This window comes from Schistosoma haematobium, chromosome ZW, assembly GCF_000699445.3.
Source record: "Schistosoma haematobium chromosome ZW, whole genome shotgun sequence".
NCBI classification, from domain to species: domain Eukaryota; kingdom Metazoa; phylum Platyhelminthes; class Trematoda; order Strigeidida; family Schistosomatidae; genus Schistosoma; species Schistosoma haematobium.
In genome coordinates this window covers 56,522,118-56,548,377 of record NC_067195.1, presented here as the reverse complement: position 1 = coordinate 56,548,377, position 26,260 = coordinate 56,522,118, and the positions used below count along the sequence as shown (strand labels likewise).

The 26,260-nt window shown below is 37.5% G+C and overlaps 2 protein-coding genes across 3 annotated transcripts in view; both read left to right on the top strand.

Moving 5' to 3' along the window:
• The first annotated feature begins 37 nt into the window (after nucleotides 1-37).
• MS3_00003957 (uncharacterized protein) lies at nucleotides 38-10,519 on the top strand. Its single transcript, XM_051211830.1, has 4 exons — nucleotides 38-1,500; nucleotides 6,317-6,650; nucleotides 8,717-9,182; nucleotides 10,037-10,519. Exons 1-4 carry the CDS (start codon nucleotides 1,043-1,045, stop codon nucleotides 10,129-10,131), a joined length of 1,353 nt encoding a protein of 450 aa, XP_051071937.1. The 5' UTR covers nucleotides 38-1,042; the 3' UTR covers nucleotides 10,132-10,519.
• Nucleotides 10,520-19,730: 9,211 nt separating this feature from the next.
• The window catches only part of CC2D1B_1 (Coiled-coil and C2 domain-containing protein 1B), a 32,080-nt gene continuing 25,550 nt past the window's right edge, over nucleotides 19,731-26,260 (top strand). Inside the window, exons 1-3 of one of the 2 annotated variants that reach the window (XM_051211828.1) lie at nucleotides 19,731-19,785; nucleotides 19,821-19,909; nucleotides 21,454-21,678. Coding sequence is in view for 1 of the 2 variants with exons in the window: in XM_051211829.1 (XP_051071936.1) it covers nucleotides 21,514-21,678 (165 nt within the window). In the remaining variant the exon portion in view is untranslated. Of the gene's footprint in view, nucleotides 19,786-19,820; nucleotides 19,910-21,360; nucleotides 21,679-26,260 lie in introns of both variants that reach the window. The other variant, XM_051211829.1, reaches the window with a different exon arrangement.

Sequence of the window (26,260 nt, the reverse complement as noted above, 5' to 3'; positions counted from 1 at the left end):
TGGGGTCGTGAACATTCACGACTGAGAGGTTTCGTTTCAAAACAAAACAGCTGCCTCATGGTTTTTCAATAGTTGTCTAACTAAGATCCATGCGGGATATGAACTAAGAATACTTTCACGTAATATTATTTGTTTATCACCTGCGATATTTAAATTAGTAAATGCTTAATTTCGTGAATTGTCTCTTGAACATCGCTAGATGTTAATAAAAAATTATCTTATATACACTATACTCGAAGGTTATGCTTGAATGAAGTTTTTTTTGTAATGTTCATATAGAATTTTGTTTTGAAATCTCAAAAGGTTGATTTCGCATATTCAAATATATAAACTCCCTGCTCGTTCGTATGGTAGCATAAATTATGATTCTCTAACACTACATGTTTTTTGACTTTTTCAAAGCTCAAATTTTTATTTATTGGGTAACTCACCATTACATCTTAGATATTTTTTTACTTAGATCCATGAGGAAGGTATATGCATAAAATCGAGAGGTACATACTCGTTCACAGGTACTCGAACCATAACCGTATGCTGTACCATCTAATCTTTTTTAAAATAAAACCGGCTAGTTGGAATACCGCATCTGTCTCTTGCTGTAGCCTTAATGTATGTTATTTAAGGCTTATCGAATTTTCACATACCTCCAACTCTTACCTTATCAAAATCCACGTTAGCTAAGTCTTCCTATTTAGTATCGGGGACGAGTCTACTGGATGTATCAGTATTTTAGTTGATAGCGCTCAGTCAACACTACAAATTAGAAAATATAAAATTAGGTACTCTATAGTCATATTGATCGATTCAGATCGTTTTTTTTAATACTCCTTCAGTTATACTCTACAGTAAATTGTTATCGGGTAAGTCAATGCACCGATAAATAACTATTAAATATAGTTATTTATCTACCGTATTTTATACCCCCTTTATTGCTATAATATGTTCGGCATTCTGAATAATTTTCATATTGCCATTTTCTGTTTTTTTTTCATGAAATAACTCATAATAACTCGTTTTCGCGGTGGTTGTTTTTTAGTAAGGAATGGCTCCAAGAACTTTCCGGTGGTCAAAACGAGATTGTTTATCACCTGATACTGAGACAATTAATTTGGTTTCTCTTGTATTCGAAGATTCTGAATTGTTTGAGGCGGAAGCAGCTGAATTAAGTGTTGACGAGTCAGACGATTCTTTTTCTCTACTTATTCGTAATGATAGTTTATTCGGTGAAATCAATCCAGAAGAATACAGTACATTACCTAGAAGCCATCATTCAAATTTATCTGCGCATAGTTTGGCGACAACTTCAATTGTAACGCCAACTCATCATGCACAAACAATAGAATTTAATTTGATTTCTACCTCACAATTTGAATCATCTGGATCAAACTCTAATGATCATAAATCACATTCCCCTTCAAGTTTCATTGATGTTGGTCGAATTCATGATTTTCTTTCTACATTGCCTGTTCATGTTTTAAGTATCAGTACCAGTTTCCCTTGGTAATTCTATTTATGTTTAATCTATTATCAAACAAAGCTTTTTGAAGTTATCTCTTTCCCAAATATTCTACCGTCGCTGCTACCTTGACGTGGTGATCGGACTTGCCTATAGTGATGAACTAATCGAGATACACTGACTGGAACAATCGTTCCTCAAGGTCCTACCATGCCAGACAAGTCGGTTTAAGAATGGTAAGACTAAAGGCAGCAAACATAACAGTGATGGTGGCTTCCCGCAAAGAAGGGTGGGTTAGAAAAAGTCAACCCTAAGAATGCATATCTCACCTTATCCCACGGATATTCGTCTCCAGCGGTAAAGTCTTAAAACATACGGAGCTAACACGAAAATTACTCACAGCGAAGTCGTGTGTGACCGGCCTCAAGCAGTTGTCCCTTGAGTACTGTGGTCACGCTCTCATGTCACCAAAACCACCTCTAACCCAATTTCCTTTTCAGGTATCTCTAGAAGAACCCTTTCACAGTGTGGGCAATTGGGAAGTAGTAACTGCCCTCATACCTCTAACAGCACTCAAGATCACTAATAATAGTCAGTTTCCCTCTTTAACTCCTATTACCCCCCGTACCTTGACTATCAACTTCATCGATTCACGTTTCACCATGGCCAACGATTCTAGTATGCGAAATACTATCTCAGGTCTACTGAAATCTTGCTCCGAACTACACATTGCAGCCTCGACTGTACGGCCAGCAGACCTCCTTAGCCAACACCCTGGTATCTCGTACCATTGATGTACGCTGTCTCCGAAACACTCATGCAGGATCCTAGTGTGGTCATTCACTTAACCTCACGAAACCAAGACGGGGAGCCGGAAAGATATACCCTCCGTTTACTTAGTGACCCTACGTCAAGTTCTCGTGGGCTGACAGGTTTAGTCATAGCACTAAGTATGGGTGCAAGGCAAGCACTTTTAGAATGGTTCCCTGTTGACAGTCGCTTATATGTTGTTCGGCACATGTCGTTGCCTTTTCGTCGTTTCTGCCTACGCTCCCACTGACTGCAGCCCGGATAAAGTGAAAGATGAATTTTACAGGAAGCTTTCTGAACTTCTTCAGAAAGCTAAACACTCAGACATAGTACTCGTATCAGGTGACTTTAATGCACAGGTAAGTAGCATAAACTAAGCTGAAAGACATTTAGATGTGTATTTTAAAATTACGGTTCAGCGAACAGATAATGGTGATCGCCTGCTGCAACTGTTCTCAGACAAGCGTTCATTTTTAGCAAACACCAATTTTCAGCATAAGGAGAGATATTGTCTAACATGGCGACCCTCTGCACCAAACCAACGATGGACTCAAATAAACCATATTGCCATCAGTGATCGTTGGAGAGGCTCGACAAAAGATTGTCGCTCGTTCTGGAATACCTGCTTGGACTCCGATCATGCTTTAATACGAGCACGCATCTGCTTGCGCCTCACTGGATGCAGAAAAGCCACACTAAGAAGACTCATTCGAGTTTAACTCAGTGACGACAAAGCCAATAGTAGATTCCAAGAACAACTGAGGTCAGATTTAGGCACTTCTGAAAACGAGGCTGGTTCACATGTTGCTTTGAAAGATATACAAACAGCTGTGGAAACAGCAGTGATATGTGTTAATGATTTAAACCACAGGGTTACAAAAACATTGGATATCTTCTAGGTCTATTGCACTGATGGATTCTCGTAAACTCACCCCATCGGGCTCTGAAAAAAAGTATAAGGAACGACCGTGAGCAGTGATAAGCAACGAAAGCAAAATAGATGGAAAAGGCGGCGGCTGTATGTAGCACCAGACAGCTTTTCAGACTAATAGAAGAAACTGGAATTAAAAAGTCAATGGTAAGCGAGACTGTCTCGAAAGAAAACGACACTTATCTGTTCTCAGCCCAGACGTTTCGAACGATAGGCGGAACACTTTAAGGGGCAGTTCAGCTGGCCTTCAGTTACTCTGAAACTACCCACCATTCCCAAACGACCTGAATGGAACATTGAAGTAGGTCTCAAGACTCTAGCTGAAGTCCAAAAGGCTATAGCTAATCTGAGACGAAGAAGAGCGGCTGGTCCATATGGATTAACTCCAGATGTCTTTAAGAATGGTGGTCCAGTTTCAGCGATTAGATTAGTTAATATTTTAGCTAAATTCTGGGAGTTAGACGTAATTCCATCTGACTGGTCACAATCACTAATTGTCCCAATATATAAGAAGGGGTCAAAATCATCCTAAGATAGCCATAGATGGATTAGTTTGACTAACATATTATCTAAAATTCTAGCCTCAAATAATTACCGGTCGCCTAACAAAGACTAGTGAACTGCAAACATGAGAAATTCAGACCTCGTCGTAGCTGCATCGACAACATATTCATCATTCGTCAGACTTCAGGACAAGACAATGGTGGTCTTTCTTGACCTGAAAGCAGTATTTGAAGTAGTCGAACGCGTTGACAACCTCACTTTGAAGTCTGATCAGCCATTATGGGTTGATGTCTGACGAAATTTCGGCATAGATTCGAAAAGCTCTTTTGGCTATTGTCAACTTACGTCACCTGTGGCGAAGGCGAGATATCCGTTTATCAATTAAAGAACGAGTATAATGCGCAGCAGTTCTTTCCGTTCTACTTTACGGCTGCGAAGCGTGACCATTAAGGGTAGAGGATACTCTTAAGTTACTAGTATTTGACCACAGATGCCTTAGAAATATTGCTGGGATCACTGGGTAAGTAATAGTAAGGTTAGACACAGCGTATTAGGGAATGATGATGAATCAGTTGATGAGGTTGTGAATCTTCATTGACTGAGATGGTTGGGCCACGTGTTGCGTATGCCTGAACACCGATTACCACGACGTGCAATGCTAACCGGTGTTGGGGATGGTTGGAAGAAAGTTAGGGTCGGCCAGACCAAAATGCGGCATCAGTGCTTGGAGTCACCAACTTCTGGTCTGAGCCATGTTTGTAGATGGATACGACTTGGTTGTGGTCCGCGTGACTATCGTAACCAATAGTTGGAGACTGTGGGTGACATGGCTCAGAATCGATCACAATGGCGTCATAGGTGTACATACTTTCTGTGTTCCTGTTACCTGTGATATTAAAATTGCTCAATGCCTTTCTTTGTACGAACTAATTCTTTCTCCCTGTATCATATCCTTATATGCAGTCTTTTTTATATATTACTACCATTGAAGTAACTACTATGAATTTGGTGTTCATCTTGTTGTGTTAATGAGGTATGATAACTTGGACCGATGCATATATGTTCCTGGCCTTACGTTGTAGCTGAATGACTGACTGACAAATATTTTCCTCAAGCTAATTATTTTATGGGTTCCTCAGGTCAACTATTAAAGTGACTCTTAAATTGATTTGATTTCCCCAACATATGTAGTCTGTTATTGTTCCCTTTTTAGGATTTGCTGTTATTTACAAAAGTATTTATGAAATATCTAATAGATTACTAAATTGAAAAAAAAGTCGGTTTAAATAGTTGGCTAACTATTTGAAATTGAACACTCGCGTTTTGTCCTGTTTTTAAGAGTATCCGTTTCATTTACATATGTCATTTCTCTAATAGGAACTTCAGATTACTGGGATAGTTTGAAGCCTGTGTAACTAGGCTGTTATTATGAGAGCAGTTGTTTCGTCTAGCTTTATTATCAGTATTCTCGCCTATGTTACCTGTAGGACCAGTGACCTATTTCGACAATGACACAAGGATCAACAAACAATAACCGAGACCTTAACATCTGTTGATCCACAAGTTTTTTGGAACCTAGTATCCAATCAAAAAGCAGAAGTCTTTTTTATTGCACTCTGTTCATCCGTAACCTGAAGCTTGTATGATAATATAGGTTAAATATTTGACTTCACCGTAACACAAATATGAAATTCCAATGCTTATACAAATCAGTCGTAAAGGATGAAAAACGGAAACATATGAGAATAATTAAATAACGATTAGTCCGATATAGTAGAACACGTGACAACAGTCTATCAATCAAACGAAAGCTTACAAATAGGAGAATATTAGACCACAATAATTTAAGAATCCGTCTGAAAGTTTAACTTCGCCCAAATCCTCTTCGATATGACAACATATATGTTAATCATTGTTGTTTCCGATGTGATTCAAAGTCAAATTCTTTAATTCAAATCTATATAGCGTTGTTAAGTGAATTACTCAAGCTATAAGATAATTACATCTTGTTCAATTGTTATTAGTTGTTGACAAAGCCTATTTTTAACTGGTGTTAATTTATAAATTTTCACGAGATTACCAATTCTCGTTTTATATTTTCCAAAGTTTCCACTTAAATGTCGCTACCTTTAAGAAATTTACGCATATTATTGGTTTGTGTGAGAACTCAAAGGTATTCTTACTTATTCTTATCATAATAATGAATATTGATGTTCAGTGTGTATGGTGTTTACTGTCAAACCAGAATGAATTTCATATGAATTGATGATTAATTTCTAGTCAATAGGTATTTTAATAATTGCCTCTTAGATATATTTTTCAAAATTCTATATAGATTTTCATATTATTAGTCAATGTTTTAGTGTTTGGTTAGCCGGCTCGGACCTTACTCCACATGCTTTGTTTTGAACAACCATGATGTAGTATCAGTAGGTATCGCGTAAACTTTAACTTAAGTTCAAGAAAATAAGAGTTTTTAGTTATTGACTTCCGTTTACTCTTAATCTAATCAACATATCTGTTAGTAAAAGATTTCACTTAGTCATTCTCGTTTCTATTCAGGACCTTTATTATTAACGTAAACCGAATGAATTTTGTTTTCTTTTTTCATATAGTTCACCTTCTTCATGGCCGTGGCATTTACTTGCTTACACTGATTTTCCAGCTTTTGTGCATGCTATTACTTCTGATTTAAACTGTTTCTGGAATTTATTCAATGGAAATGCGAGTAAACATTCAAATTTTGTTGATGTTATCCCATGTGATTCAGCGTTTGACTTGACAACTTGTAATTTAACATGTCAAGCTGAAGTTGAACTAGTTAAATGTGATGATACATTCATCCAAACTAATTATCAAATGAAGTGTATAAATCCGTCAACCTCAACACCGAGAAATGAAAAAGACAGTGCAATAGTTACCCATAAATGTCTTCAAACTAGTCAAAAGGTGAGTATTCTGCATAAATGCTTTCTATTTAATCAATTGGTCCGTGTTTTCACTTTATTTAGAGAAACAAAGTTTTAATTAGTTTTCGATTTCCATCCTTTCTCAGTCTTTTAATTGATGGTGTCGGAATAAGTGCCTAATTTGTAGATATCATTTTTACCTGCTGATTCGCATTATAAGTAACTTTATATATATCACATTAGCTGATATTGGATTCTAATTGGGACCATAAATCGATCAGTTTTAGACCATCGTTAAAAACCTGGAGGCATTGGACGGCCGTTTCGCACGAGTATGGGGCTCCTTGGCTGTGTGCATCCACGATCTCACCTCACGAGACTCGGACTCAGGACCTATCAGTCTCGCGCGCGAACGCCTAACCACTAGACCATTGAGCCGGCATCCAACGGTTTGAATGTCCAGATTCAACCAATCCACAAAGTTACGCCACCATTGTCATCAGTGAGTTACTATCTCACAACAGACTCGGTTGAACCCCACTAGTCACGGATTCTCACTAGAACTCCGAGAATCACCTCTCGTAACTAGTTACTAGTAAGCACATGATTATTATCAATATCGGTTCATAATCTTAAGCTCAACAGTCTCCACAACTTTATAATGGTGTTATTAAGTTATTGTAAACTAGTGAACAGTGGAAATTTGTTTGAGATTGGTTTTAATACCCTTCACTGTAAAATGTTAAAGTGACCTAGATTATGTTTTTCTCTTAAACTTTATTTCAAGAAAATGAATTTATTATAACTCCAGTGAAAATAATTCATAAACTAATATTAATAAAAATTAATATTGAAAGATTTTCTATTAAAATTAATGATAAAGTTATCGTGTTTCATGGAAATAAACAAGTGTTCAAGTGTAAAGTATAGTTATATTGTTAAATACAATAGAAAAATCTGTTATTTTTCAAATATAAATTAATGTAAATAATTTCATATGATCGTACCATAAATCATCAATCATAATTATATCAGTAAAACAACATGTGATACTGTTACTTTTAGAATAGATAAGAACAACAAGTTTTCATCTTAAATTTATATTTTGACCATTATGTTAATATCGTACTTGAAAATGAAAAAGAAAGTATGCGGCTGAAAAATGAATAAATAATAATACTATTAATAATGAATGATCATAATAATAATGACTATGTTTTCATGAAAAGTACACATAGAGTATATGATTAGAAAAACATATCAGTAAAATATGTTGTCTTCAGTTAGATCTTCATTAGGCTTTGGTTTAATATACAGTAACATTGGCATATGAATATATAAATATTATTAAACCAATAATGGCAGTTTATCAGTTAACGGTAATATTGAAATAAATTATTCAACTAAACATAAAAAGTAAAAAGTTATACACAGATTTTATGATGTTAAGTATACTAATTGTGATAAGAATAATCACACTTTGAACAAATATCTCAATATAGAGAGGGAGAGAGGGAGATAAAATGTATGCAAACACACACAGTACTAATTATTAAAATTACTTAAGAAGTGTGCAATCAGTTATCACATTTGATGCATACTTACTGAGTCGCTTTTATTTAATTATTATCTCTAGTTTTTCAGTTGGAAACAGTGATTTGAAAAAATTGTTTAATGTATCCGAACCGGACAGGTATTACCGGTGCACTGGATGACCCTCGTGTTAGGCAGCTAGTTGATTAAAGCTGAGATTTCATATCAGTGAGTGTTAACCCTCTCATCTAGTTTCGAGTTTAATCTGTGGTAAGGTAAGGTGGTCGATAAGGTATCTCATACTAGGATATCATAACCGTTTAGTGCTTTCTGGTCCTCAAAAGTACCCAAGAGTAACCATTGACATATACAAATCCCAAATACTGACACATCACTTGACGACTGATTAACATACAGGTATTTCCCCATAATCCTTGATGTTAAATGTTGGTTTCCAACGAAAAATATATTCCTTAGTAATTTATAGAGTACTAATAGATTTTAAAAAATTCTTCCATACCTTAACTATAGATATAACAATATTTAAAACTTTTAATATTTTTATTTTTTCAGTTAGTCCCATTTTTCTGTGTTGGAGACCAACTTAAAATCAGTGATGAAATGAATATTATCTTATTTCCTTTATCCGGTCTTCATCCAAATCTGTTAAATGATAGTCAGTTATGCCATTCCACCTTTACAGCTGTCTACCTACTCCTCATTAATGATGATTCCAAACCTGAAATTAATACCAGTGGGGATATATCTAATCTAAGTACCAATCACGTACAGAATACTGAAGGGTCCTGTGATTATGGCCTTATAGACGATACTTTTTCTGATAAAAATGATCAGCTACACAATACACCTATCGTTCTTACACTTCTAGTTCAAATTTTACCGTCAAAACAGCTTACTTGTCCGATTACAGTTAACCATAAGTTATGTCCATTTCCTATGGTATCTGATTTAAAGTTATTTAATGGTCAAAAGTTTACTGTTCTTTTGGCTGTAGTCGATTTGTTAGTTAGTAAGAATGGTAAGTTGTTTATTTATATAGTTATTTATTTCATTGTTTTGTCTAACTTGCTTTTTTCTCGTATGTCGAATTACTTATCGTAACTCTATTTCCATGTCGATTAAAATAAATCCGTCATATTTTTAAGATTACTCCACACTCTGCCATGTAGTTGGTCAGAAATTTGCTGGTCAGAATGTAACTGTACTTTTAATTATATCTTGGATTCTTTATAAAAAAAAACGTCTCTTTCTAATCCTTAAAGTATCTCTAAAGGCTACCAGTCTTTCTTTAATTTGATATTTTTTTCTTCTTAACACTATTTCAGCAGCTAAAATTAGCTTATTAAGAACATGTAATGATTTATATCTGTCGTTATGTATTAACTGAAGGTCGTATAATATATGTTGCAAAGCGAATTTTATTTCACGTACATGTCTGGAAGATACAATTGAAATCAGATGTTCTAATGTTAGTTTATTCCAATGTATGGATTAGCTATTTAACCTTTCAATTAAAACTCTCTAGATCAGGCGCAGAACTTTTTCATTTACTTCAATCTAGGGAGCCTTGTAGCTTTGCCAAACAAATGACAAATTGATTACCTCTAAAAGTACACTTTTAGAATTCTCATTAAAATCCGTCAGATTCTGTAACAGCGTCTATTAAAACTAAGATGAAGAGGGTATGAATTTATAAGACTCAGTTTGTTACTCATTGAGTAAATTTTGTTGATGACTTGGGATTTATATAGAAAGCTAATTTCTTTAGACGTTTGAACAAATTAGCCTGCGTTTATTTGCTGAATTGAATTTTTAGCATGTTAATCTTTATTGTTATCCCTAAATTTTTATTCTCTCCATTTGTTTTACTAGACAATGATGAATTTCAGTTACACGGTGTCTTGCATCAACGTTTAAATTATTTGTCTGACTTCAAATTTGAACTTTTTCTCCACAACCAACCATAGACTCATCCTCATTTTCGAAAAACCATGACGGCATTTGTTCTTACTATAAATGTGCAATATTCACCTGACCATGACATTTTACGATATTTATTATGTTTTCATCTTTGTTTTTATGCCTTTGTTTTTTTGTTTTCTTTTATGCATTTTAGTCCTTTGTTACGTCACTTGTCTTATTTCAATTGATTGTATCTCATTTCTCTTGTAATATTATTACACAGTTAAATAACTAGCATTCTTTTTTTCAAAAAGGCGTTTATTAATTTTCTATTGTTCCCGGGTTCTTTTGAATGTGTTTTCCAACAACTCATGCTAGTACACCGAAGGATGCTTCAACGACATGTTGTACACTAGTTAAAATTATTCAGATGCCCATTGATTCCTTATTGGCTTTCTATGTTCAAGACACCTAATATTTTTGTGTGGTTCGCCAGCCGATATTTTGATGGAAAGTAGCAATAGAATCCATCATTACTATGCACCCTGTGTTTGAAACTAACGTTCATGTGGTAGGTATATTTTGACTACTTGACCATACGTTACTGATGAAATAAGGCGATGCATCCAGAATTCCGTAACTTTCCAACCGCGTGAATGTTGTAGTGAAACTTCTCCTGGATTAGTTGACATGTTGACACCATGTATTTTTTGTGACCTGATATCTGACTCCAGTAATATCGTATGATTGTTAATGTCTTCGTACAATTCATCGAATTAAATCGCGTTGGGATGTTCCCATCCTGGTCTGTCTTTTAAGGATGATAGGCAACAGATTCGACATATGAAACATGCCGTGTGGTTGTAAAGGTATCGTGGCTTTGAAACGCTTATAGCAATTGGTTGCTGCTACTGAAAAAAACATTAAGCATTCACAAGTTGAATGGATATATGTCGTGATATTACACTTTCTATGCTGTTCATGTCGTTTTGAAAAATCACGAGCTCATCTTAATCCTTGAGATAATGAGGAGAACAGAAACAATGCCCAGAGTCACTCACATCCGGTATTAACAGCGAGGTGTGGCTTCTACGTCAGCTTGGATGTCATTAGATTACCGTTCAACTCATGTAGGCTCTCATTCATTTACACAGATCGCCTACATTGGTAGTCTACACATGCATCATACAATGAAAAAATGAAGCGATAATGGTAAATTGGAAGTATCTAATACAGCAGAGGTAGTAAGGATGTCACGAACATACATTCTTTCGCAGCGCTGCGGTCTGTAATACCTTATTATCCGAAGGTTTCGAAGCCAGTCGAACTACTAGCCGGGGAAGTTTTATGTTGAAAATGATTTATACGTTGAGAATTACAGGCTGAATAATCAGTTTGTGAGATCCGGGGTATCACGAACACAAACGGACTGAAGAGTATACTTGGTCGAGTTCCTTCAGTCAAGGTTATCCAGTCAAAATGACGACGTCAGCTTTAATGTCGAAGACTCTCAGGGCTGTTTATTTTTGGGGTTTCTTTGCCGCTACGAATGTTTCCTGCTTATTTCACGATCTTGTCCAATAAAAGAATGGATACACACAATATAGTTTTATAAGTTGACCAGCACAAAATCCACGTTTTTTCTCTGGAAAGTAGAATTCTACAATCTGAAAAACTCGTCTTTCGTTCAAGGGTAGTAGTGCATAAATTAGAACCACTTGCCGTTTGTGCGACTGGATCTCGGTTAATAAAGAACTCTGATATAACTTCAGGGTTATTAAGCTATATGCTCATAAGAGGTAATAATAATAATCGTCTCAAGGTTGTAGCGACAAATAAATCTCTAAAATCGATAGTTCTGTTGGTCTTCGGCATTCGGTGCTGACGGCATTAGTTGTAATGGACCCACCTAGTTGAAGGCACCCTGTCATGCATCTGCACCATATCACGAGTGTGTACGACGTGCTTCATATCTCCTACAACCGCTAGCCATCTTAGATTAGTAACTCCTCGATATATCGATAGCCTATCAAATATATCTTCGAACTTCTTCCTTTCTGACTTCTGATTTGACTGGGTTTGTACACTTCGACTGTAAAGGTGTTAATGGTTAACGTGTTGTCAAACTCAGAATACTTGTAGCATCTTTAAGGTCGATGCGTTTCTGATATACACTACAAAATATATGCGTATGTTTTCGACAAACGTTAAAGTGGGAAAATTCCTGATTATGAATTCACTTCAAAATACTGAAAATATAAGATGTTTCATGTGTGTTTTTGTCCCAGTATGTGTGGAAATCACCTTACACTACGTCTTATGAGTTGACGTTTCCACTCAAGCGTTGAATTAGCATGTCCGACCTTCATATTTCCAAATCTAATCGTATGGAATTAGAATCATAAACTTTTCGAACGATTTTGGATCTCATGTTCATCCGTTGGTATTGTGGCGATGAATAAATACCCAGAATCAATAGTTTTACTGAAGAGATCCCAGCTGAAGGTACTCGGTCACATATCCACAACAGATCACGAGTGCATACTCTGTGTTGTACATCACTTGCAAATATTAGTGAGCCTGAATAAGACGCTTCTAGATACATCGATAACCTGTAAAAGATATCTCTAGACTCCATGATTTTTGACTTTTGATTGGCCTGACGTCCGATTAAAAATATTTTACGAGGGAAGTTACTACCAAACGCCGAATGTCTGTGGCATCCTTAGTATTATGTAGTTTCTCATTAGTTGCTTCAATTTTGTTTATTCGCTCACTGCACTTTAAAGGTTGTTATTTTTACTGTTTTTGAGTATCGCTATAGAAAGTGAAGTGTGGATTTATCCGCACCGTTTCCATGTAAACCTAATGTATCACCCAGTGTAATAACGGTAATGTCTACGTTCATGTAATTATGGGATTTGTCATTTTATAATGTATTTTTTATTAAATGACTAGATTATGTTGTGAATTTTGCTCTGGTTGTAAGTTTTATTCGCCACGTTCGACTGTACGTACATTGCATGCTGGAATGATATCCAAAGTCCTAGTAAGTTTAATCGCATCGTTAATTTTCTTCACATAGATCGTCAGTAAATAATGTTGCTGAAGAAAGGTTTGTTGTGATGTAAACTATGTTTTGCGAGCAATTGACTGTTGTCTTCAGTCTCAAAACAATACCATTTGTCTTCTGTTAGGTTAGCTTGACTGGCATATAGTTCGTGTTTTGGGTTTATCGGCTGAATTATGTACATTTAACTACTTTGAGTGATATGTCTGTGCAGATGAAACAATAATTATGGCACTTGCTTAGTTTAGTATTCTTAGTTGTCGTAAAATTCAGTTTAGTCGATAGAATTATAGTACACTTAGGTATAGTATTTGGAGCCTGTAACGAAACAGATCAGTTGATTAAGTAGAGCTGACTTTTTTAATGAGTATACTGATTCAAATCAGTCTGCTTGGAAATGTGAAAAGAGTTACCTTTGATGCTGTTGCTGTGACACATGATAAGATAGCGATAAGTATGTTTGGTGTTTATTTGTAGACTGTACATCCAGCACTGAACATACTTCAAAATCACTGTCATTAAACAATTTCTCCAGCGTTAACATCGGTAGCAGGATAGAATATCAAAATAACTGCGGCGTTTAAGTACACTGAATCATTAAATTATGTAGCTACACAAAAGAACAAGCTGAAAAAACACAGAACAAGGACAGCCAAACGCCACTGCTTACAAAGATGGCGGATATAGTCATTCCCGCCTCATTCTGATTGATCGCTAAGCAGACGGCCATGTTTACGAAATCGAGTTGCGTTCAAGTGCAGCCAAAGTTAATCAGTTGTCCTGTCTTTCAGAAATGAATATTGGTGTTCAGAATTTCAGTAGCTCATTTTCTGAGAGAACTGATGAGTGATGGGTTTGATATTTTGCAGCATTTCACGTTACTAACACATTGTAGTTTGATTGTCAATATTCCTTGAGCTACAGAGTATAGTTTTCTGCTCGGTGGAAGACATACTTTTTATTACTTAGTCAAATCAGTTTTTTTAGTACAAGTGGGACTGCATAACTTGTGTTCCCAAACTATTCAAGTATCTATGTTAGTCGCATTTTTATATGTTAATCTACGTCTACACTGTGCCGTACTTATAGTCAAACCTTTGTTTTCTATTTACCAGTGTTTAGTTGGAGCATTATTAATCGGGTATAGAAGTTGCACTGAAAACTCTGAATTTCTAGTAATCTTGGATGTAACGGGAGATCCATATTGAGTATCAATTATCCCAGTTCTATCTGCTCGGTTGTATATTTCGTCACAGAGACGATCAGGCTGGGGAGTAAAGGTACCTGGTGTTTGATACCTAACGAATTCTATACTCCTCATACAAATTGGGAATATATGTTCGCTGTTAGATACGATACTGAATTTCACAGTAGGCATTTTGTGTTAGTGATAGGTTGTATTTTACCACAACTTGTACCCAATCACTCACTGTTTTGTTCAAAACGAGGTATCTTATTTGTAAGAATTATTATTCATAAATCCAATCAAGGATAGTGTCTGTACATAACGTTTGATACATTTCAGTTAAAGTAATTATGCACCTGTGTTATTCAGGTTCAGATTTTCTGACAGTCTATGATCAGGTCCTACCGCGGACAAATATGTAAAGAGAAATCATTTCAGATTCAAAAAAGTGTACCGCAGTAACTGACTTGCTGATCAGATGACGGAGCACGATTTTTCTTTGAATGCACATATAGCTCTTATATGTCCTCATTTGTTTAGTTCATGACATCATACTGATCTAATAAATGTAGTCTGTGAATAACATTGGGAGAGACTCATCAGGTGTATTATGAACGAACTTAACTAATTTAGTGAACAAAATGGGTGAGTCACGTGGACTTAGTATTGCTAGTAGAACTTATCCGATAGGAATATCTGAAAGAAATGGGCATCACAAATCACTGAACAAGAGCCGGTAATACTATTAAACACTATTACGTTTAGATTATACTTTGACAAAAGAGGAATTCTTAATTGACAACCTTTTGATTCTGGCTCCCCTGAGAACAAGTGGTCACGCCGTCATAGCTTCAAGTTTCATCGACAACCAAAATAAAGTAATTTGCTAAATGATGGTTCTAAATTTCATTGTAAATTTAAATACGCACCAAGACATACACTACCCAGTTACCCAGTCAATGATTGTTTAACCAGCAGTCGAATCTAAATTACATTAAATATTTAAATTGATCGAGGATATAAGAGAATTGCCATTTGCAACCAGTAAATTTTATTCTATCTTCTCTGCATAGATTACATACAGACTTTTCGAAATATGATATTTTAATTCGTCACAACGAGGAGTGTTCCTGATTCGGGGAGAGTGCTTTTATTGATCATGAGAAATGCACAATTCCAGTCAAAGCAAGCAACATCATGAAGAAGGCAATTGAATCGGTGAGGCAACCGCCATAACTATATATCATTAAAAACAACATATAGTTAAGTAAAAACATGGAAATTAAACAAAGACATAAGAAAATTAAGAACTAAGGTAAAATACAAATTGTACCATCTTAAATAGAATCAAACGATCAGCAAAACGTATATCTGAAGAAATCAACAGGAATACATTATATAGTGTGAGTGGAGGGATTTTCATGAATGAAACTTTCTAAATAAGCTTTAAATTACCTCAACAAAATGATTTACTGTAGTTGGACCAAGAAGTTCACCCTCACTTCAACGTGGACGCTCTCTGGGATTTCTTGCTGCTCATGGTCCCACGTGTTACAATACAAGCAACGTAGAGTTTTGCAAAATCTCAGTCTTCTAACGCTAAGATCCAAAAGATAGTAATGGTTGGAATATGAACGGACTTGTGAAGAAATCACATTTAGACAGTTTGAACAAGCAAGTTACTGATGCACAAAGATAATAACAGAAGGTATCTCTCAGTATCATGTAAGACTAATTGATGAACATAGTACTGATCGGATGGGCTAATTTCGTCATGCACCTTCTCTTCAGCAAGTGAATACCAGAGTTTTCCAGATGCTAGTTCCTAGTGGCTCACCCTGCAACGACAGTTATGCCGCCGAACTTCTGGCAGAACAGTATTTTCAAACGACTCAACCGTTACACACAAACTGCATTATCGAGAGCTTCACCCGTAATTCTACATGATCGAATGTCTTACATTAACTGAGAACAAAGTGCATTTCGGAGCAAACCTTGCACTGATAGCACTGAGGTGCATTTTAAGCCGGTTCGAAAATAGAGCTCCCTCCTTAATCTTCGCCGGTTTTGTTTGACTTTACCTAGGGTATGGAAATGTAGTGTTTATTCCCTAACTCTTAAAGGATGGGAATACATTGGAACATATCCAAAGGCGAGCCAAGAAACCAGTTCGAGGACCTCATGAAGAACTCCACAAGTCACTAGATCCTTACTCTTTAGAGTACAGACATCCTAGAACTGGCTATCCCATTTGCCATTATTGACAGTGTATCCTATGAGAGTGGGACGTGTGAATTAGTTAGTCTCCACTTGAAATGCAAGGGACAAGAGCTGCTGATTGGTTTGGTCTATCGCAGTCCAAGCTGTGAGGTAAATGAAGTCTTGCTAAGCAGTCTCAATATTTGGTCACAAAGTGGTCGATGTCTAATCCTAGGGGACTTTAATACACCTATGGTAGACTGGGAAAATCTGCGAACTGAATCGTCAGAAAATTCCTTCGAGCAGGAACTAGTTGATGCGGTTATCACATGTGCTTTAGTGCACCATGTGAAAGAAGCGACTAGGTACGACCCGGACACTGAATCATACTTACTAGATCTGATACTCACTCACTATGTGGATGACGTTGCGAACCTTCATTATACACCACCCCTAGGTAAAAGTGATCACGCAGTTCTAATTTTCGACTTCCATATAACTGTCAGTCACGAGCACGGGTCAGCCCAATCCAGACCTAACGTCTGGAAAGCAAATATACCAGATATCGTGCACTCAGCATCGTCAGTAGATTGGACAATAGACCCAGAGTCCTCAATTAAAACGGCCTGAGACGCATTCCGAAATTCATACTTAAAAGTTACTACACCCCACATCCCTTGGACTATACCAAGGGGAGCGAGAAACTCCCCACCATGGTTCAGTAGGGTGGTCCGTATCCTTCTCCGTAAAAGAAGAAAAATGTGGGATAGATTTAGGTTACTGGGGACTAATGAGACTAAATCTCAGTATCAAAAAGTCCGGAATACCTGCGTCTCGACCCTCCGTAAGTCTAGAAAGTTGTACGAAGAAAAGTTGTTAAGGAATCCATAGAATGTCCTAAACGCTCGTATTCCTATATAAACCAAAAGACAAAGAGAAGAGGAAATATTCCTGCTCTATGGGGAGACAGTACTGCCGCGTCACTAGTGGAGGACGACTTTGGTAAGGCTCACGTGTTCCCAAACTACTTTAGCAATGTATACACCATAGAAGCACCCTTCCCATCAGCGCATACAGATCCTCCCACACATACACTAGATGGCGTGACCATTAAAGAACTCGATGTCTTTGGTCTACTAAATAAGCTTGACATAGGTAAATCCACAGGGCCCGATGAACTACATTCTAGGCTACTGAAGGAATTATCTAACTTCGTTGCGAACCCTTTAAGTATATGCTTTAACCTATCCGTAACGCAGGGTCGTTTACCGAAAGACTGGAAAAACGCCATAATAAGTCCTGTCTTCAAAACAGGTACGAAACACAAACCTGAGAATTACCGCCCCGTAAGCTTAACTAGTGTGGTTGTTAAAATCTTAGAAAAGATTATTCGGAAGGAGTTGTTTAAGTACCTCGATGAAAACCAGAACCTTTCGGAGAAGCAGCACGGTTTCAGAATAGGTTACTCTTGTCTCACTAACTTATTAGTGGCTCGTGAAAGCTCGTATGCTCTTAAGGACCAAAATTTACCTGTAGACGTAGCCTTCATTGATTTCAGCAAAGCTTTTGACAAAGTTCCGCACAACCGGCTGTTATATAAGTTAATAAATGTCGGGATTGGAGGCAATCTATTGATGTGGATAAAAGACTCCTTAGTTGGGCGTCAACAAAGAGTACGGATGAACTCAAAGTTATCTAGCTGGGAAACTGTGCTTAGTGAAGTGCCCCAGGGTACAGTTTTGGGGCCAGTGCTGTTCCTCTTGTATGTAAACGACCTTCCTTGTCTCCTATCATCATCGGTCTTGCTATATGCTGACGATGTCAAGATATGGAGAACGATACGATGTGGGGGTGACAGCTTAGAACTTCAAAATGACCTGAAGAGATTATCTGAATGGTCTCAAACCTGGCAGTTGCCGTTAAATACTTCCAAGTGTGTCGTGATGCATATCCGTCATCAAGGTACAGATACATACACGATGAATAACACTGAACTACCTGTCGTCCAGAAATATAATGACTTAGGAGTCATCGTTAGTCAAGACTTAAAGACTACTGCACACTGCCATGCAATAGCCGCCAAAGGTTTTAGAACGTTATGGTCAATACGTAGGGCTTTTAGTCATGTCGACGCTGAGACGTTTTTGACTTTGTATGCAGTGTTCGTTCGTCCTAAACTTGAGTACTGCATACAAGCGGCTAGCCCCTGCTTAAAAAAAGACAATGAGCTTCTGGAAAAGGTTCAGAGAACGGCAACTAAGCTGATTCTCAATATAGCGAAGCTTCCGTATGAAGCTCGACTGGCCAAGCTGAACCTTTTCCCGTTGTCATGTCGCAGAACTAGAGGCGACTAGATTACAGTTTTCAAATTGCTTAGTGCCAAATTTGCACCTGATATGCCTTCATTTTTCTTGTCTTCCAAAACAGAGAATTTACGAGGACACTCCAAAAAGGTTCACAAGCCAAGAACAAATTACTTGTCAGCTGACCATGGACTTTCCCATCGAATCATCAACGAATAGAACTCATTACCTCAGCACGTGGTTGAGGCCCCATCCGTCGATTTTTTCAAAAGAAAGTTGGATCAACTGAGGGACCACCATTGCCAGGACTAACACAGGCCATCAGGTCTCCTGTCCTTCCCAAACTGAAACTGAAACTTAATGACTTAGAGAATCCTTAACACTCCTAGCCATCCCATGAAACACCTGCTTAGGCTCAGTCTCTATGCAAACCGTAGGGATATTACCCAGAAATTAGAGTTACAAAATAACAGAACGGACAATAGGCACACCTTTTACTATTTACGAGTAGTAGTAGTGGTTCGAACGACTTTTCATGAGTCCTTCAGGAGAGAACGTGACACTATAGTTTCAACATAATCTAAAATTTACCGTTAAATCTATGTTCCAATTTTTAGTCCTCGATGGTCCACTGCTGCTAGATATGAAAGCCTGTCAAGCGAAGGCTTTTTCCATTACGTCCGGAAGCATTCGAACTACCCAAAGAATTTGATCGCGTGGCATAGTTCAGGTCATGTTACTTAGCCCTGAATACATTAAAAGAGTAATCGAATACATCTCTGATGACACGTAAGTAACGAACCTCAGAAGTTTTATTGTTCTTTGGCAAACTCACTACCATATTTATCCAATCAAAGAAAAATTACGATAATGTTTATGGTAATGAAGATTAAGCTGAGTTGGAGTGCACAATTTCATATGTGCGTTACATTTGATGACATCCAATGTTATAAGTGCAAATGTAGGCGTATGATATGTGTTTGTTAATTCATGTAGGGAGATTGCAACAGAAATATTTCATTACTAGCTGGCCATTAAACTCTCGCCATCTTACTAACAAGGTTTCAGAAACCTGGAGATTTTAGGTCAGTCATCGTGTCCATACTGGTTGAATAAGAGAGTTCCAAAACTTCTGTTTAATTTAATCATAGATGTCGCTTAGAATTTTCTAGAGTCACGCCTCGTATTGCTGTAGCCCAGATTAATCAGCTGTTCAGTACTCATGCTCTGGTAAATAACCGGATCTTAGATATTGCGTTGGAATTCTCTAGATAATTTCGGAATTTCCAGGAATTTAATATTATAAGCTAATCCTCAATAGATCTGCATGTTTGTAATGAGGTTATGTGCCTAAAAATCAACCATAACGGATGTAATTCCATTTACTGAAAGAATTCCCATATTCAGCTACTTCGCTCATAGTCGTTGAAATGTTGCAGTTGATCTGTCGTAGAGTTGTTAACTCATTTTTAGGTGTGAAATTCATACTAATTTCTCTTGGATTTACGGTCAAGGCTTGAGAATAATCTTCCATTTGTCCATTATTGTTTTGTCTAACTAGGCTGAGTACTGGAGATGAATCGCAATATATCGGCTCAAGTAAAAGTCCCGGGAAAGCTCGTAAATGAAATGGCAAATATGTCCATTAAACAGCTAGGAAGTAATTGTAACAGTCGATATTCTTGTTAATTCTTATTTATTTTTCTGTCAGACTAGAATTCCGTGAACATTTTATTGCGCGTTTGTTCCGTACTCGCTTTTGAAATCGAGCTTTGTCATAGGACTGTTAAAATAATCAAATATCAGACTCAAACAAGTTACTGACTAGCTTGGAGTGCCACCAGGTATTCGTGTATTCTAACGTCTGTAGTTCTGGTCAGTAGATTCCTATTCTTATCTATTTGGTGTCAAACGTGTTTGGGCGTTAGGTTTTAGGGGGTTTTCGTCTATCTAATTGTCCCATAGTCACTATAAGAAGGTTCCCTTTTATATGACTAACGAAGTTGAAGCTTGTTTTAACGGTGAGACTGTATGAGTGCTAGTAACACTGCCCAGTTGTCCAAAGTAAACTAAGATTAACGGAACACAAACCCGTGATTAAATTGTTATGAATCGTGAACTGCCTTAACTGGCGTTGGTGAGATATGCTATGGCAGAAACGGGTTATCTTACTTTCATTATTTGAATTCATCACGTCTCATTAACTTCGTTGCTTCGTTATCTTGTGCACAATATGTATTGTCATGTTTATTGAATATCATTATTATCTCTCCTCAGTCAATAAATTGTCGAAATAATTAGGTTACTAACGTTTTACTGATTTGTGCGATGTAATGTGAATGTTAGAGCTGCGTCATACAGTTGCCGTTTCTCTACAATTGTTATATTTGAAAATTTGTCTAGAAATACTCTGAACGTGACGCCGATTATACAAGGGATCTCGAAGTAAAAGACATTGCTTGCTTGGTATTGTGACTGGTTGATACTCATTACTGAAAATAAAGTTTTTAAAGATTCTTTCTTATTTGTTATGCAGATCATTACTTTGAACTGAAACCGTGCTACTTCCATATTCTTCACATTTAAAACAACCAATAAAAGATTTTGTGGTTTACATTCTATCCTTCAGCAATAAGTTAAATCAGATTACTTATAATTGGCGGAAAATTCTTTGAGTCCATATTTCGTAATGCAGTGGAAATCTAAGAAAATTGAGGCAAAGGACACTACTTTCAATCCTGACAATATTGGTGATATCGACTTCAGTAGTGAAGATCTTGAACAGGAATTACTTGACTTATTGCATGATGATCCAACCCTTGAGATTTCTAATAAATCTTCGTCTTTTGATCAGGTAAGTAGAATTAGTGTTTAACCGTGATCTAGGATTATGTACAACACAATTGGTTTAATCGCTCGAAGTTCAGCAAATGAACTGTTTTTATCAAGAAGTGTATTTTAAATGCTCCTCCGTCTTTAGTTGTTAACAGCTTCATAATATGTGAGGGATCTGGATATGCAAAGGAAAAACGTACCGATAGTTTTATGATAATTAGGATGTTGACTTCATTCGAAACACCATATGCTCGAAACTGATTAGGTTTATATATGGACCTTGAGTACTAAGTTACAACTCAAGGTTCTTAACTGTGTCGCATCAGGCTAGGGATTCGATGCTTAACTCCTTATTCGTAGTGCTAACTATTTTTTACTGCCATTGTGTTCATGCTTGTAGGCATTTTATCATCTAGATTTTGATAATCTTATGTCGAGATAATTATCCAGAGTTTAGACAAACAAAAAACTTCACTTTTACTGGGTGTAAATCGTTTTATTTTCTCTGTAGCCTCTGAAACAATCGATTTTGTAGACTCAGAAATGTTATGCCATCATATATATCTTTTATTATAATTTTAGTTTCTTTTCGAAATTCTTTTAAGTAAATGCCTCCTCTTGGGAAGTTATAAGTTAACCATGAAGATAAATATATGACAAAACGTGGCGCAAATGTCCCCATCCAACACAGAAGACTAAGATAGCTAAAACAAGCGGTTAATGTAATGCTGCCAACAGTAGTTGAATAATGTAGATGATGAGAGGGAGTAGAATTCACACAATAAGATAATAATGTTTGTGATCATTAAAGTTGAATACATTTTCGCTGGTACGATGTATTTTGAGCTAAAAATTGGTATCTAGCCGTTGATTACAATTATCTGGTGGGATCCCCCCAAAATCCCTCAACTTTCCTATGTGATTCCGGCTTAAGGTGAATGACTCCGAAAGTTAGCTTTCTTGTCTTCCCTTATCATAGTGTTAAATATAATAACATAAATAGTCTTTTGAAAAATTCTTGTCTTTGTGTATGTGGTGAATTACATCATTATACGTTCATCATAACTGAATTAAGATAATTTTTGGGTGGATTAAAGCAGGCAACATTGTAGAGGTTATGTTCCTCAGCCCGAGGATCAAGGGATTAAACGTTCGACCTTCGGAGAAAAAAGATGGTCATTGTATGCAGTCAAAATAAAATGAAAAAGGCATTAATTACTTTTCAGGGATTGATCTAACACGAGATTTACTCGTTGACTTGGAATACGCAGATAATATAGTTTTGTTTGGCGAAGATGCTGACGAAATGCACTCTTCTGTTCATCTTAAGCAGCAATGCAATCGTGTTTGGGATGCGGTCCTCTCCATCCAAATGTAAAGTGTTACTTCAGGATTGACTTGAGTCATCGCCTGAATTAATGATGGGGAGTGAAGCAATTGAATGCATCGACCGCTTTAATTGTCTTGTGAGTCTCATCAGTATTGATGATCTGGTGTCTGACGAAGTCTCTGCACGAATTCGGAAGGCTCAATTGGCTTTCGTTAACTTGCATCACTTACGGCGCAGGCAAGATATCCATCTATCAACCGAAGGACGACTTTACCATGCAGTAGCTTGTTCCGTTCTACTTTATGGTTGTGCAGCATTTCCATTAAGAGTAGACGATGTTCATAGGCTATTGGTATTCTATCATAGGTGTCTTTGCTTTTGTATTTTGGGACCACTGAGTAAATAGTGCCTGGGTTAGCAGTAGATCACTAGGTAAAGATGGGAAATCGATTAATGAGTTAGTACATCATCAACTGAGGTGGTTGGGACACGTTTTACGTATGACTAACCACTATCTACCTCGACGGGGGTTGTTATTTGGTGCTGGAGTAGGTTTAAAAAAGCTATGGGCGGTCAAACCAAAAATATGGCATCAGTCTATAAAAGCGCTAATAGATCTAGACTACTTGGTCGGCGTCTGCTTGGTTACAGTAACCAATGGTTAGAGACTTTGAATGACATGGCCGAAAATCTTATGCAATCGGGAACGTAAATCCATTCTTTGTCTTCTCCGGAATTCTGAGATTCCAAATCGTGCATAACATTTTTTCTATTTCACTAATTTATGTTTTCTCGAGTCGTGTCTTCGATGCTTAATCTTTCCCGCTACCACTGATACTGTTACCACCTGTACTGTTCATGGATTTGACCTGATAACTTAATCGATTTGTGCTAATGCGGTATGGCAACTTGAACCGATGTGCATACATACCAGGTCTTACATTGCGACTGATTGACTAACTGACTGAATATTTGTAAGGTCAACTAGGCGATAGTTATTTACTAAATTTTTTGATCAGTTTTATAAATCGAACTATGTACCAGACTACTCTATGACTGACTGAAGTACTTTTTTGTACTTAATGATCCAACACAATCCCTGTAGTCATATGTGAATGATTGTTAGACCTATTATCATATGACGTCAGATATGGCTGTTATATATATCCTTCATATTTCGTACAATAACTTGAAAAACATTCATAAGAACTTCTCATTGCATTATCGAAATTTATCAAAGGGACTAATTGTTTTAAAATTCATAAGAACATTCCTTACTTGAATATTAGATAAATATTCCTATAATTTCGAATCTTAGAAATGATCTATTTATTTATTTATTTGAACACATAAATATTGGTACAAGAATGCGCCAAATATATATGCGCCACACAAAACAATGAGAATTTAAGGGGAAGGAGAAAAAAAAGAGATTGATGTAAGGTGGTGTAATAATAATGATGGTAAAAATGGCGGAACAGACAGGTACAATCAGAAGAAATCTTTCAGTTAAGGGAGACACAACCACTTTTTATGAAGAAAGTAAAAGAAGGTTACAGCAGGATCGCCACTGGCTTCTATTCTGAGCCATATTTGATAACGTCTCTAGCCACTGTGTAACACCATCTCTAGGACCCCAGCCAGGGGGTCGTGAAGGACCAACAGAAGCCAGTCCTTTGCAGCTTTCTTTCATCCCACGACACCATGTCATATACTGACCACCTCTCCGCTTCTTCCAACCAGTCCCAGAGTGGGCAAATAATGCACGACGTGGAATTCTCTGGGACGACATTCGTAGAACATGTCCAAGCCACCGAAGTCGGTGTTTCAAGATGGTGACACCAATTGCATTATCATCTCTGTGCCCGAACACACGATGCCGAACCTCTGCATTACTAACATAGTGTTGCCACTGGATGTCAGCAATCCTTCGGAGACAACGATGATCGGACACAGAGAGTCGTCTAACGTCCTCAACTCGGAGAGGCCAGGTTTCACAAGCATAGAGCAAAACTGCTCTCACCGACTCGTTGTAGATCCGATCTTTTACAGCCAGACTAACATCACGAAGGCGCCAAAGATGGCCCAGATTGGCATAAGCCGCTCTGGCTTTCATTATACGTGCATTGATCTCATCACTCACACCCCCAACAGAACTTATGCAGCTACCCAGATACACGAACTTCTCGACTACGTCTATCTGCTCACCATCCAGGGTGAGTACAGGATTAGGATCCTGTCAGTCTTGTAGAAGTACTTTGCATTTCGAAGGTGCAAACCATATAATATACCTACGGACACTGATTGCCAACTGATTAAGTGCGGATTGCATGTTTTGGGCATTATCGCACAGTAAGACAATATCATCCGTATACTCAAGGTCGAGAAGTCTTTCTCCAGGCAGCAGATCTACACCGCCATTACTTACATCCATTGGAGCTGTTTCCAGAATATCATCGATGGCAAAGTTGAAGAGGAATTGTGAGATTGGGCAACCCTGCCTAACCCCACTACTCGTACGGAACAATGGAGAAAGGTGGTTGTATGCCCTCACTCTGCCTGAGGTGTTTGTATATAGGGCTTTTAGGATGTTAATAAACTTCTCAGACACACCCTTCTTCAATAGACAATCCCAGAGAACAGTCCTATCCACCGAATCGAAGGCAGCCCTGATGTCAAGAAACACTATGATTGTTGGCCTTTGAAAAGTATGGCGGTGTTCTAACATTTGGCGGAGGGTGAAGATATGATCAATACATCCTCGACCAGAACGAAACCCAGCCTGCTCCACGCGAGTCAATCTTCCTCGGGTTTTGAACAACCTACGAAGTATGACGGAAGCCAATAGCTTGGACGCAATCGGAAGTAGACTTATCCCCGATAGTTGTTACAGAAACGACGTGAACCCTTTTTAGAGATAGGGACAACTATCGACTCATTCCATGACGTTGGTACACTCTCTAGTTCCCAGACCTTTGTAAACAACGTCGTCAATTCCTTAGTCAGAAAGTCACCACCATCTTTAAAAAGAGCCGGAGGTAAGTCATCTTGGCCCGGTGATTTGTAACGCTTCAAGAGTTGGAGTTCCTTGTGGACTTCCGCCTCATTTGGTGGATCAATCGTCACCGGCCATTGAGGGCAGGGCAGTCTGACCGATGTTGCCGGAGCAGCAGGCCAGTTGAACTGCCCTTCGAAAAATTCTGCCCATCGTCCAAGACGTCGATGGATGTTAGTGATTGGCATCCCATCATCCCCACAGATTGTTTCGCTC